The sequence below is a fragment of the Chiloscyllium punctatum genome, chromosome 38 (assembly GCF_047496795.1).
Source record: "Chiloscyllium punctatum isolate Juve2018m chromosome 38, sChiPun1.3, whole genome shotgun sequence".
NCBI classification, from domain to species: domain Eukaryota; kingdom Metazoa; phylum Chordata; class Chondrichthyes; order Orectolobiformes; family Hemiscylliidae; genus Chiloscyllium; species Chiloscyllium punctatum.
The window spans coordinates 43,397,182-43,412,937 of NC_092776.1; the positions used below are offsets into that span (position 1 = coordinate 43,397,182).

Sequence of the window (15,756 nt, forward strand, 5' to 3'; positions counted from 1 at the left end):
CTTGCTACAGTCAGTTTTGATAGTTCATTCCCCTGTGACTCTGCATTATAAGAAATCACATAATAGCAGCACTATTTAAATTAATGGGGCTGGAATCATGTTATAACCAATACAGATAAGGAAAGTTTGCATTCTACAAATAACGGTCTAAATTCTTCAATTACTTTACAGCCAATTCATGTTGAAGAAACGCATGTTATAGCAGAAACGACTATATATTAAAGGCTGTATTACTTCATAAAATCTACTGTATACGGGCTGCAGAGTATCAATTAAATGAACTCTAGCTGATCATCAGTCACTCAAATTATCAGCTAAAATATTATCCAAAGCTATTAATATGGTGAAATTTTTACAGGAAAGTAAAAATATCAGTTCATGCACCAAAGTTAATAAACATCCATAAGATTCAAAAATATTGTTGGTTTCACCCAAGACTACAAACAAGCAATGCGATTCTTCCATTCAATGATATGTTGTGGAATACAAGCTTCAGCAAAACAGTGTTCTATAGTAAACTCAATTTTTATTTAAAGAATTTTGATCTGGGATACAAGGGAGTTAAGCTGGTAAACAAAACTTGTTTATGGGGTTGGATTCAGTCTTTGTTCAAGCTATTCTGTACAGTTGGGATGTTGAACAAAAAAGTCTCATCAGCACCAAGATCATTGGCACAACTTGAAAACAGACAAAAAATCCTGAGAAAAATCTTCATTACTACAATGGTGTCCGATTAAATTTTCACTGATATCTAATTGTTTCACTGAGTCATACAGCATGAAAACAGACCCTTCAGTCCAACCAGTCTGCTCTGACCAGATATCCTAAACTGATTTAATCCAATTTGTCAGCATTTGCCCCAGATCTCAAAACCCTTTCTATTCAAATACCCATTCAGGGGTTTTTAAATGCTGTAATTGTATCTGCCTCCACCACTTCCTCTGAACAATTCGTTCCACACGTGCACCGTGTGTGGGGAAAAAGTTGCCTCTCAGATCTCTTACATCTTTCCCCTCTAGTCTTAGGCTACCCTAAGATCTTGATTATTCACCCTATCCATGCTCATGATTTTGTAAACTTTGAGAAGGTCACTCCTCAGCCTCCAAAATCCAGGGAAAAAAGCTCCAGCCTTTTTCAGCCTCTCCCTTCAGTTCAAATCCGCTAATGCCAACAACATCCTTGCAAGTCTTTTCTGAACCCTTTCAATTTAACAACATTTTTCTTATTGCCGAGAGACCAGAATTGAGTGTAGTATTCGAAATGTGGCCTCACCAATGTCCTGTACAGCTGTAACATGATGTTCCAACTCCTATAATCAACACACTGACCAATGAAGGCAAATATGCCAAAAGTTGTCTTCACCACCCTCTCTACCTGCAAATCCACTTTGAAGAAATTATGAACCTGCACCCCTAGGTCTCTTTGATCGGCAACACTCCCCAGGGCCCTACCATTCACAGTAGAAGTCCTGACCTGGTTTGCCTTACATGTCTGAACATGAAGCTGAGTTAGCCATATTATTTCAAGCTCATGACTATTTATGCACTAAAATGCAAAAGTACATGTTCTCCCAGCTTAGTTATTAAAATAAGGACATATTTTGTCTGCATGCACACTTCCTTTGATGTTCTGCAGTATACAAATGTTTCTAAAAACAAGATCGGGGAATGGTTAATTGGAGTGGTCTCCTACCAATTCCCATATCCAGGTGGAAATCCCAGAACCTGTACAAATAACTACAGTTGAATCTTGCTTCTCTCAACTTTGGGAAGTAGTAAATTAAATAAACAGAATATACGGAGGCAGAGCTCAAACTTATTCAGCACTTGTAATGGCTGGATTTTATAGGAGTCATTAAGTTGAGAAAATGCTCGAGTTGGGATCAGAACTTCCTGGAACAAAATATGTAGAAGATCTTCAGAGGCACTGATGAGTCAATTGTGCGGTATAAGTTGATCTGAAGGGCTCAAATTTTCCAAGGAGAGGTAATCACAGGAGTCAAGTCCCAGCATAGAGGGAGCTTGTCAGGACCCCAGGTGTGTAAGAAAGGGGTCAATTTAATAGATACTAAAGAGTTATATGATGTTTTTAATATTCTAACTTTTCCTGAATAACTACCTGTTTAATTTCAGCCGGACCCTCCAAATTCTCCAACTTATGTGGATACTTTTGGTAGGGTTTCAAGCATAGAGGAACTGCACAGCAGAAAATTCCATTTCCAGGGAATTCCTACAGAGTGTCGTGCAATGGAGATTCCACAGAAACCCCATACATGATTTACAACTATCCTTGAAAAACAATTATTTGGTCATTGGAAAATCTGAGCCAAAATACCACACAGCAAAGCTGATTAAAAGAAGTGCAGTGTCAGTTTGATTCTTTTTGCGCCTTAAATACTTCAGACATCTAATCAGACAAAAATGGACACTGAGCCAGAGAAGGCATTATTAGAATGAGCAAAGAAAACTCAAGTGAAGAGATGAATTTTGAAGAGGTGATTATAAATAAGAGGCAAACGAAATGGTGGAATTAACAAGAGTTTCACAGCATGAGGCCCAATTGGTAAAAGATGCAGCCAAAGGTAAACTAGAAGATTGTGGTATAAATGACACAAGGAACAAGGATTTAAGGTCAATTCCTGGCAAGAAGCTTAATGCGAGACACATTAATGCGTATTGATACATTAGTTCAGAATGGAAGCAATATATCCCGTGGGGCTCTGCAATTCTTATGTTTAAAAGTGCAGGAGTTTTGTAACTAAAAAAATTCAGAAGAACATGATCAGAACCAGCTGATTAATCTGAAGTTGTATTGTAGTTAAGATTTCTTCTCAGAAAGGAAGTCTATATATTGAAATCCAAAATGGGTTAAAATCTTCTGATATTTGGATCAATTGATCCATTTGTGAGTAGCTTTCAAACTATAAGATAATTAGTGTTTTGTCTCTACTGCATCTCTGTGCAGCAAAGTAAACAGCCTGTAAATTAGCTTCCTTCACTCAACTATACTTTCACCAGCATGTACACAAAGCCACATTCATGATTGTAGAATACTTCTTTTCCTAGGCTGTTGCTCTCAATCTTCTTGTGCTCTATTTGAAGAAAAGTCATTTGCTTCTAAACACATTTCAACTTTCAACCAAAAAAGGGAGGGGAACTGATGTCTAAACATGTTAATACGCTGCTTTAAGAGGAATGCAAAGTGCCACTGGAGATTTTAAGTTTCTCAATGTGACTTCTCACTAATTCAAAGTGAAATTCTCATCAAGTAATCTGTAGGACAAAGGGGAAAGTGGAAACTCTTAACCGAATTAAGATTGAAGCAAAATCCTGAGGAAAATTCAATGTAATTTATATAAACTTCTTGAAACGAGCAATAATATTGTTGAAAAGAAACTCCGAGAAACTGAGAATGTCCACCTAATCAGTGCAAGTCCTTCTGGAATTTATTGCATTTTGGCAAAATTCAATTTAATAGCAAAAGCCTAGAAGGATTTGATTTGTTATCCCTTCTTCAGCCTCATCATGTTCACAAAACAATTAGGATTAGTTGTTTTTAGTTTCACAAATGACTAACCCAAACAAACTGAGTTAATCAATGACAGAAAGATTAGAAGATAGCTAAATAATACTGATGAAGATGTCCATAAGCATATGCTGCTAACATGACCTAGCGAGATCAGAGATGCTGCCACAACCTAAAATTCTCTCATGACCATGGAGAGGTTGAAACTTTTTTTGAATTATCTCAAGAGAGCAATTCACCCACTTCTGGGTCTGATATCAATCAAAATTAGTTGCTGGGTCAGGTTTGCTCACACAGTCTTATTGAAAACAAAGCTAGTTAATCAGGATTGGTATGATGGTTGTTAAGTTATTTATACTATAAGTCCTGGATGGTGCTCAGTCACTAAACTTTGCGGTTTCTGCTGAGGATAATGCATTAGTTAATACTGATACATTTTAGTAAAATGTTTGCTTTGTCCTGATTAGCTCCAGAACACATACTTCAACAAATCTAAAGGAACTTCAGCCAAGGGATGACTTTGATCAGTGCTGTTTCTTTAAGGAGTAGACTTAAATGATTTTTTAAAAACATTAAACTTTAAACACAAAATGTTGCTTTTAATCTGCTTTGAATGATTACGTCCCAACACACCGATACAGTTATTCTTGTATCTAGACGCAACAGATAACATCTTGGAAAAACAAACGTTAAAAGTCACCAAGAGGACGAAATGAGAAATGTTTAGTGGTAATTTGGCATAGTATTTTCAGATATTTTAGTCAACCTGCTATTAATCAATGGAGAAAGAGCAACAATGTTTCTATGTTAAAGTACACAGATATGAGGACAGATATGGACAAACCTGAAAAGGATAATGCTCCTCTTCCCAGCCATGTGTTAATATGCTGTTTATTCTAAGAGGTGCAATGAAAACGTTTACAAGCATTTGTGTCCAAAAAATAGGGAGCGATGTAGGGAATTAAGTATAGACTCAAATGAAACCTTATATACAACTCTTATGAATATTCTGTACTAAGCTGTTAAGGGCCCACTAGCTAGAAGGACTTTTCAAAACAAGAGAGTGACCTCAGCTTCTTACTTATTCAAAAGATAGTAATGGAGGCTTCAACTGAGATGAACTGGAGAATTCTTCCACAAACTAAAGCACAAGTAACTTTGAGTAAAATCAGCTTGGTTTATCGTCTGTCATATGATGCACCAATTGCACCAGATAAAATAAATCCATGTGGCTAATACTTCTGCCTACCATGAATAAAACCGAAGGAATGCCAAGATGATTATTTAGCTTATTGTTAACTTTGTTTTAAATTCAAGCAACTTAAATGTAACCTTCTGTGCATCTAAAACTCAGGGACAATATGTTAAACATATGTAATAATTACATGAAATAACAGTACTTACTATTATTTAGTGCCACAAGGTTATCTGTTCCTGGGTGAGGGAAATTAAGGCCCAAGCGTCCTGCAAAATGAAATATAGTCGTTGAAAAAATTTCTAATGTATTCCTGACATATATTTCCAAACTCAAGCAATTTAAATCATAATGGGCCCCACTATACAATGCAAAAAGGTTAACCCAAGTTGATGAAATACGATGAATTATCTTCAAACACATTCTGGAAAGTAATTGCCATGTTTACCTAAACTGAAAAAACATGTTGACATTTTAACATTATTTTTAAACAAAAAACTTAATTTCTCCATTAAATAATTGCCAATTACACACCCTAAAAAAAGTCCATTTATGATCTATCCACAGTTAAGGTTTTGTTTTCAAATTTAAGGCAATGTTATGGAGTGACATCACCTTAAATTATGAATCGCAAAACAATTATATAGAAAGCTTTGGCAAAGTACTTCCATCAACTGAATATATCATTAATTTAGGATACAACATATTGATCACTCTTTCTTTGATAACAGTCAGAGCTACCTAGAATTGCCATCAAGCTAAAAAGAATCCCAAAATATATTTAATAAGTAAGCCCAAGACTCAACTGTCACAAAGTAGTAAACATAACAAAACCTTCAAATTTGAATCATGTGCAAAAGAATCAGCTATAAACTAGACACCAAATTGAGAGCATTTTCTTTTGTTTGCATTATAGAACTTGGAAAAAATGTATTTTTAGATTTTTTAAAAGTAAGTTTCAGAGAACTATACTGGAGCTTTTTGACGTGCTACTGGAATTGGAGTGGCCAATACACCGAATAGTTTAAATGCTTAAAAAGGAAAAGGTGCTGCAGAAACTCAGCAGGTCTAGAAGCATCTGAAACAGATGAGAGAGAGTTAATGTTTTAAATCCAGTGTGATTCTTCTTCAGCACGTGAGAGATACAAAAGTGATGGGTTTGTATTAAAGAAAAGTGGGGGAAGCAAGTTGAGTGAAAGTTAAGGACAAGGGAGATTGAAGATCATAGGTTTACACAACATAAGGCAAAGGCAGTGGCAATTGAAAACTGACAAAACATAGCCTCAGCCCATGTGTTAATAATAGAACATAGGTCAGCTCTGATGGAAAGCCAAGATACTGAAGGTTTGAAAAAAAACAAAATTAGAGGATAGAACTTATGGTTGATGTTGAATTCAATATCAACTCTATATGGCTGTAAAAAGTGTCTAATTGGAGAATGAGATGCTATATTCCTCCAGCTCGCACTGGGCTTCACTAGAACACTGTAGTGCATGGAGGAAAGAATAAGAGCTCAAAATCAAAAGGTCATGTACTGAAATGGCAAACAACTGGGGTCATGCTTACAGACTGAGTTGAGGTGTTCCACAACCCCTCAGTCTGCAATTAGTGCCAGTATTGCTGAAATCATATTACGAACAGTGAATACAGTCTATTGGATCAAAAGAAGGATTTTTAAAATCACTACTTCACCTGCAAGGAGTGTTTGGGACCTTGGATTGTAAGAAGGGAGGTGGTAGACGGGCAAATGTTGCATTTCCTGCGAATTCACAAGATGGTGCTGTAGACTCAGAATGCCAATGTTGGCAGTGATGGAAGAGTAGATCATGATACCGTGAAGGGAACAGTCCCTTTAGAACACAAACAAGGAGGAAAAGTAGTGTTTCGTATCATTGACTTCATGCTAGAGGGGACGATCTAATTTGAAGGCTCGTGGAGCAGAGAACGAAAACAAGGAGAACCCTGCTGCAGTCCTGGTACGAAAGGGAAGAGTGTGGATACGTGCAGGAATTAGGTTGGAAGTGGTTGACGGCCTTCTCCACCACAATGGAGGTGGGGATAGTGTCGATTCCTTGGTTAAGAAATACAGTATTCATGTCAGAAGCTCCATTGTGGAAGGTTGCACCACCAGGAGAAATAAAAACAAGTTAAAGAAACTGGGAGAATGGAAGAGAGTACATGTAGAAAGCTTGGTGCAAAGAAATATAGTCAAGGTCGTTGAGGGAGTTAGTGCATTTAAACTGAATATCATTAAATAGCCCATCCCCAGCAAAGGAGACAGCTGTCAAGTAGAGAAGGGAAGAGTCAGAGAAAGTTCAAGTGAAAGAGAGGGAAGGAGTGATTGTTCCAGATAAGAGTAGTAAATAGCACTGATACACAGTCATTGATGTACTAAAAGATGAAAAGAAAAAAGGTTGTGAGGGAAGGCTCATAAAACAGGCTGGAACAAGAATCGTCTCTTATACCCTGCTAAAACACAGGCAATATTCATCTCCCCCATTTTCTGTGGCTCCATACAAAGGCCACCTTGCTGATCTTTGAGGGTCCCTATTCTCTCCCTAGTTACCCTTTTGTCCTTCATATATTTGTAAAAACCCTTTGGATTCTCCTTAATTCTATTTGCCAAAGCTATTTCATGTCCCCATTTTGCCCTCCTGATTTCCCTCTTAATTATACCCCTACTTTCTTTATCCTCTTCTAAGGATTCACTCGGTCTATCCTGTCTACACCTGACATTTGCCGCCTCCTTTTTCTTAACCAAACCCTCAATTTCTTTAGTCATCCAGCATTCCCTATACCTACCAGCCTTCCCTTTCACCCTGACAGCAAGAATCCAGAGAAAGCATATATTGCTATCTCATTTCTGAAGCTTCCCATTTTCCAGCCGTCCCTTTACCTGCGAACATCTGCCTCCAATCAACTTTCACAAGTTCTTGCCTAATACCATCAAAATTGGCCTTTCTCCAATTTAGAACTTCAACTTTCAGGTCTGGTCTATCCTCTTCCATCACGATTTTAAAACTAATAGAATTAAAGGTCACTGGCCCCAAAGTGCTCCCCCACTGACACCTCAGTCACCTGCCCTGCCTTATTTCCCCAGAGTGGGTCAAGTTTTGCACCTTCTCTAGTAGGTCCATCCACATAATGAATCAGAAAATTGTCTTGTACGCACTTAACTTCCTCTCCATCTAAACCCTTAACACTATGGCAGTCCCAGTCTATGTTTGGAAAGTTAAAATCCCCTACTATAACTACCCTATTATTCTTAGAGAGCTGAGATTTCCTTACAAGTTTGTTTCTCAATTTCCCTCTTGACTATTGGGAGGTCTATAATACAATCCCAATAAGATGATCACCCCTTTCTTGTTTCTCAGTTCCACCCAAATAACTTCCCTGGATGTATTTCTGGGAATATCCTCCCTCAGCATAGCTGTAATACTATCCCTTATCAAAAATGCTACCCCCCCCCACCCCCTCGCCTCCCTTTGTATCCTGGAACATTAAGCTGCCAGTCCTGCCCATCCCTGAGCCATGTTTCTGTAATTGCTATGATATCCCAGTGCCATGTTCCTAACCATGCCTGGAGTTCATCTGCCTTCCCTGTTAGGCCCCTTGCATTGAAATAAATGCAGTTTAATTATTAGTCCTACTTGTCCCTGCCTGCCCTGACTGTTTGACTCACTTCTGTTCTCAACTGTACCAGTCTCAGATTGATCTCTTTCCTCACTATCTCCCTGGGTCCCTCTTCCCCCCACCCCCGCCCCCACCTTACTAGTTTAAATCCTCCCAAGCAGTTCTGGCAAATTTCCCTGCCAGTATATTAGTCACCTTCCAATTTAGGTGCTATCCGTTCTTCTTATACAGGTCACTTCTACCCCAAAAGAGATTCCAATGATCCAAAAATGTGAATCCTACTCCCATACACCAGCTCCTGAACCATGCATTCATCTGCTCTATCCTCCTATTCCTGCCCTCACTAGCTCATAGCACTGGGAGTAATCCAGATATTACTACCCTTGAGGACCTCATCCCATTTTTCACCCATCATTGGCGCCTATATGTACCATGACAGCTGGCTGTTCACCCTTCCCCTTCAGAATCTCCTGCAGCCAATCTGAGACATCCCTGACCCGTGCACCTAGGAGGCAACATACCATTCGGGAGTCTCGTTTTCGACCAAGAATCGCCTTCCTACTCCCCTTACAATTGAATCCCCGATGACTACAGTCCTTCCACTCTTTTCCTCGCCCTTTTGTACAGCAGAGCCAGCCACTGTGCCATGAACCTGGCTACTGCTACCTTTTCTGGTGAGCCATCTCCCCCAACAGTATCCAAAATGATATACCTACTTTAGAAGATGACCAAAGAGGACACCTGCACTGCCTTCCGATCACTCTTTCCCTTTCTCCCTCGGCAATCCTAATCTGCGGTGTGACCAATTCACTAAACGTGCTACCCACGACCTTCTCAGCATCGTGTATGCTCCAAAGCGAGTCCATCCGCAACTCCAGAGTAGTCATGCGGCCAAACAAGAGCTGCAGCTGGGCACACATCCTACACGTGAAGGAGCCCAGGAATGTCAGCTGCGTCCCTGAGCTCCCACATTGAGCAAGAGGAGCATAAACGAGTCAGAGATTTCCTGCCACTTTCACTCTTAAGCTTAACTTAGTCCAACAATAATATCAAATAATAGATAAATAAAATTAAAATTTTATCAATCGCCCTAATCAGGACACGATAAAGAAAAATCAGTACTGAATTCTGATTTACAAACAGGTCCTTCAAACCCAATAACCAGTTTTTCAATCTGCTGAGCTATTAAAGGAAGCAACTTCAACCAATCTGCTCATACTTGTGTTACATCCCATTCCCTTACTACATCAATAAATGTATTGTTGCCACTTGTTGTTGTCTAGGACTGGCAAAACTCAACTTTTGCTTTCAATTTCCACCTTTCCCTCCTCTTTATCCAACCTTTCTTCGGCTCTTTCTTTCTCACCTTGACAAGGAGAGATTTGAACCTGGAACTTCTGACACAGAAGCAAGGTGCTACCCAAGATGGCACAAGGTCCCCTATAAAAGCCAAATATTCCCAGGCAGTCTCCCATCCAAATACTAATCTGGCCAGAGAGTCTGGTTAGCTTTTGAGAGTAAAATATTTTTAATCAATCAATCTGTTCAGTCATATCATAACACAATTAGAGGGCAGGGGAACTTGAACCCAGACCTTCTGGCTGGTAGTAGGAAAACTACCACCAGATCACAAGGTCATCTGCTCCAACAGACAGAATCATTTGTGTTGTTCACTGAGCAGTACTGTAAAATAAACAATTTCTATTCAAAGTTTAGTTAATGCACCTACAAGTTAGCAATTCATATCTCAGTTGCCTGACTACTGGAAATAATTTATTTGATTATCCAAAGAGCATGCTTTAATAAATAAACTGACCATAACAGTCTCCAGATTGTATTATAACCAAAGAAACAAAGCAGTTGATGTTAACGTCACACTATCACAACTTTAAAAATCATTAAAACAGTGTAATATTTTGCATACTATTCAAACGAACTTCTTGCCATTTCTCCTCCTATACATTATTCAACTCAATATAACTCAAGCAAAGTCAACAGTTATTAATGAATCAAACTTCGACCAGTGCAATTCTTATACAATGAATACAATGACTGCATTCAGTGGATCAATTTAAACAACAGAAATACAATGCTTGAAGACAAGAAGCTGAAGATGTGTTAAAGCCTAGTTAAAACATTTTAAGTTGTTCAGTGTATTAAAAAGATACAAAGTTCCATCATAACCAAAAATGCTGGAAACAGGTCTGCAGGGTAGCCTGCATGTGGAAGGAGAGAGAATTCACATTTCAGATTGTTCACCTTTCATTGGATCAAGAAAATCTCTCAATCTTCACACTTATAGATGTCGGAAATAGTTTCAAATCAGTGTTAAACCAGACATCCACTATGCTTTTGCTACAGTATCCCATTTCTTAAAAAGTAAAGCAGTTTGACAAAATAAGCTCCATATTAGATTAGATTAGATTACTTACAGTGTGGAAACAGGCCCTTCGGCCCAACAAGTCCACACCGCCCCGCCGAAGCGTAACCCACCCATACCCCTACATCTACATTTACCCTTACCTAACACTATGGGCAATTTAGCATGGCCAATTCACCTGGCCTGCACATCTTTGGGCTGTGGGAGGAAACCAGAGCACCCGGAGGAAACCCACGCAGACACGGGGAGAACGTGCAAACTCCACACAGTCAGTCAGTCGCCTGAGGCGGGAATTGAACCCGGGTCTCAGGCGCTGAGAGGCAGCAGTGCTAACCACTGCGCCACCGTGCCGCCCACGCCTGCATGCCTAATTGGGAAAGTAAAGGTCTTAGTGTATAATTAGATTTTTAAACAGATTTTATGCTAAAGATACTAATTGGGTTGACACATTGCAATTCTCATAAAGAACCTTAGAGGGGCATGAGCCCCAATGGATAGTCCATAGCTTAAATCATGGAGGTTTTTTTTCCCCATTTACCTCCTATTCTCTTGTAGTAATAGTTCAGAGATTAAAAACTTGATCATCATGTTTTTTTTCTAGGGACACTATTGCTGTTGTGACAAGTCGAGAAAAATGGAGACAGACTGATGATAGAGACGCCACCATCCCTAAATTTCACAAATGCATTCTCCTGCAAAAGGTACTAATACCTCAACTCACTCATACACTTCATTCACCTGGACCTTAATCTTGTATCAAAGCCTACAGATGCCATCTGATCTACATTACCTGCCATATCTTAATGGTTTCCATGCCTGCAGTTTACCATATGTGCTCACTGAACTTTGGAAATGTATGGGCTAATATCTGAGGAATTTCAACATATACAGACCAATAATATATCTGAAGTACTCAAACTTTCAAGTCTGAATATAACGTGACTTTTAAAACATCAACAGGAAATGGAGTCGTTCCAAGTACTTCGCAGCAAATTAACCATTTTTGTTTTCCTCCGTTTAAAAGCAAATTTTATAAGCGGGAGGGGGGGTAGAGTAGAGAGATGGGGGGGAATAGGGGTAGGAAGAAGCAGACGGAGAGATGTCATGAAACTTGTTTCTTAATTATACTACATACCTTTTATTCACTTTCCCAGTAGCCGCCCAAACTAAAATGCTGCACACTTTACTTCAGCTGACAGGATGCCAATCAGCATGGACTCCATTACAAACATTTGCTGACTGGCTTTCTTTTTCTTCTCAATCATAATTTTAATTGGATTATAATGTATGCTGCCAATTTAATCTTAAATAGTGGCTTACTCTTACTTATGTACACTGCCCAAATATTCAAAAGGTTAACCCAGTAAAGCTCCATTTTTGTGTCACGTTATTTGCATTCAGCTATCTTCTCATTGTACCAGTGTCAGGCTCTGCTCTACTTACTGGAATTCTAATCTCAAATCCCTCTCATTTCTCCACTTTTGAAAGAAAAGCTCTTCAAAAAAAAACCTACCTTTAGACCGAGATTTCATTAATCTTTTTCAATTTTCACATCGTTGCTGAACATGAATTCCTTTTCCTTACTCTCCCTCACCTCCATTTGTATTAAAAAAAACATGGGAATGTTTCTGTTAAAGCTGTGACATGACAAAGTAATGAGTGCATTGTCCCACCTCAAACTTAACATTCATCACACATTACTTGGTGACATGACTCAGTGTAACATCACCTCCTTGCACAGCTAACCAAGTAATTTGAAAAGTTTCCAGTTCAAGCAAATGGCTTTGGGGGTGGAGAAGAGCAGTAACATCTTAAAACATTTTGCCTAAACAGGCATCCTAAAAAGTAATATGATTAGATGTTAAGTAGTATGATGATATTATTAACAAAAAGGGTAAAGTTGCATTAATAGGCTTTATTTCCCCAAAAAGCAGCAAAATTAACTACTTAATCAAATTACTAATACAAACCTGATTAAGACACTCACTTTAAAATGGTTCAGGTCTATTTATAGTTTCAGGTGACAGGAGATAAAAATCAAAAACTAAAGACAATTTCAAAGAGGATACATGGCAGAAATTTGGATTTATGTTTCAAAGAAGATCACAGGAAGGTGATATTTTGATTGACACTAAATGTTATGAAAGGAGTTAATCAGGAAAGTACCCGTTAGTCATAGTTTTTTTTGCTGTTAAAATGTTAGATTACATTTTTAGCAGCACAGTGGCTCAGTAGTTAGCACTGCTGCCTCACTGCGCTAGGGACCCACTAGATTCCCACTTTGGGCAAACTGTCCAGTTTCCTCCCACAGTCCAAAGATGTGCAGGTCAGGTGAACTGGCCATGCTAAACTGCCCATAATGCTAGGTGCATTAGTCAGGGGTAAATACAGAGTAGGGTAGGGGAATGGTTTTGGGCGGGTTGCTCTTTGGAGGATTGGTCTGGATTGTTGGGCCAAAGGTCCTGTTTCCATATTGTTGGGAATCTAATCTATTACATAACTTGCACAACAGGATGTTGGTGTAAAAAGTTAAAGAACACAAATCACATGCTAAACAAAGAAATAAAAGAAAACTTTGGACACTGGAATTCAGAAACAAAAACAGCATCTGTGGAGAGATAGCAGAGTTAATGTTTTGGATCCAGTGATCTTAAGAAATGATCATACCTACGAAAAGGGGTGAGTGAGAGTGACAGAGTGAGAGTGACAGAGTGAGAGTGACAGAGTGAGAGTGACAGAGTGAGAGTGACAGAGTGAGAGTGACAGAGTGAGAGTGACAGAGTGAGAGTGACAGAGTGAGAGTGACAGAGTGAGAGTGACAGAGTGAGAGTGACAGCGAGAGCGAGAGAGAGAGCGCGCACGCGCGAGTGTGTGCGCGCAGGAGGAATAAACAATAGGTGGCGATGGAATCCAAAGAGAAAGATTAGTTGGACAAAGGAATGCGTAAAGTTCAGCCTGGGAAAATCCATAGCTGCGAACTGATACCGGGATGGCTGTGGTAGTAGCCCATGTGAGGTTTATGGAGGCTGGGGTGAGGACAAGGAAGCAGCAGCTCAGACTTTAAAACTGTTGAACTTGATATCAGGACATAAACAGCAACAAAGCCCCTACACAGAAAATGAGGTGCTGTACTTCCAGTTTGTGTTGAGCTTTGCTGGAGCACAACAGCAAGGCTGAGACAGAAATGTCAGCCAGGGAACACTGTGTTGTGTTGAAGTGGCACGCAACCAGAAGCTTAGGGTCATTTTTTAGACAGAAAGTCCGTGTTCTCCAAAATGATCACCCAGTCTGCACTTCATCTCCCCGATTTAGAGGAGATCACATTGTGAGCAGCAAATACAGTAGACTGGATTGAATGAAGTGCAGGTAAGCCCCTGCTGCACCTGGAAGGTGTGTTTGGGGTCTTGAATATTGAGGGGGGAGAAAATAAACAAGCAGGTGTTACAGCTGCTGCAATTTTGGGGAAAGGTGCCTTGGGGCTGAGGAGGGAGAAAGTGAGGACTGCAGATGCTGGAGATCAGAGTCGAAAAAAAAGTGTGATGCTGGAAAAGCGCAGCAGGTTAGACTGCATCAGAGGAGCAGGAGCGTCAACATTTCAGCTTAAGCTCTTAAAAGGGGGTAATTCTGTCCTCAGAAATTAACATACATCTTGAGGAAGGGAAGGGAGGAGTCACAAATAAGGAATATCCCACATAACCCACAAATGATAGGTCTAATTGGTGCCCATCCAGGTACCCATAACATCCCCTTTCACCTGAAGGAAGCGAGAGACCTTTAAAGGAGACATTATTCAAAGCGAGGACAAATTTAGCCAGGCAGAGGACAGTGGTGGAAGACTTGAGCCTATGTTTTCAGAGCATTAGTCTGGATTACTACTCTAGCAACATAAGCACCACAACCATCTCCAACCTCAATTGCTTTTCAATTTCTGACCCAAAAATGACATTATGCTGTGGGTTATAATGGTGGCAAACAGACAGTATTCACTGTCATTAGTCAAACAGACGGGGACTCAGGCAATTAAACAGTGACAGTCAGAGCATGTTCATTATACCCAGAGCTTCCTCAGACTAGCTATTGTAATCGTCAGATGAGGTGTGTTAGAAATTAGTCAATTGACGTGAACATTTTTTATGCATTCTCACTGTAAAATCCTTAAAAATATTATGTCACTATGTCATAATGAAGGGGTAATTTTAAAAAAAATGGTCATGACATATGTGCAGTGTTGCCAAGGCCAGCATTATGAACCAATGAGGGGTTGGTGCTGAAAATAGAGAATCAGAACCATGGAGGAAAAGCTTCTAGCCCCAAACAATCCCGTAACATTTATGGAAAGTCTAAATTTTTAAACAAAGAACAGAAAGAGTAAAAATTAAAGACTTATTATATATCCAGTTTCTACATTAATCCCATGTGCAGATGTAATTTTCTGTAAATTTAACAAGTGAATGACCAAACCAGTCATTTTGAATTGCCAAAAGGTAAGTGAGAGAATTCTTCCTTGTATTTGCTTGTTGAGCCTGTTTGATGGCATTGCTGTTGCTGGATATCAGATAACCCCTACAGCTGACACCAAAATGAAACGAGCAATTGGAAGGTTAAACTCCATGCCTAAGAGATCTTTGACAGTAGCCATCTTAAAAGGTCAGTAGCCAATGCCTTTGCAGCACCAATGACTGCAAAATGCAAACTTTGGTTTCTCTCCGACTCAAACCCCACCCTCCATGGATCATACTGTCTGCGAACAAAAAACAATGACCAATCTCAGTAGGAGACTGCTTGCCTCAACCAGAAAATCGTGGCTTCAAAATCCTATTCCAGAGAATCAAGTACATTATCTAGGCTGACACTTCAGTGCAGTATTAAAGGTATGCAGCATTAATACCCTTGGTTATATATGGTTAACAGCATCATCTTTCAGACAGATGAAACAAGGCTCAATCTGTCCCCTCAAAATATCCCATCACTATTCAAAGTAGTTCTGAGTATCCTGGCTAAAAATCATTCTTTAATCACCGAA

General features: G+C 39.4%; 1 protein-coding gene across 5 annotated transcripts in view; it reads right to left on the reverse strand.

Annotated features, from left to right (window-relative positions):
• Positions 1-15,756, reverse strand: part of cpeb3 (cytoplasmic polyadenylation element binding protein 3) — a 118,887-nt gene that overhangs the window by 68,495 nt on the left and 34,636 nt on the right. For all 5 annotated transcript variants that reach the window (XM_072557728.1, XM_072557725.1, XM_072557723.1 and 2 more), the window contains exon 4: positions 4,930-4,989. In XM_072557728.1, the coding sequence (XP_072413829.1) occupies positions 4,930-4,989 (60 nt within the window). The remainder of the gene's footprint in view (positions 1-4,929; positions 4,990-15,756) is intronic.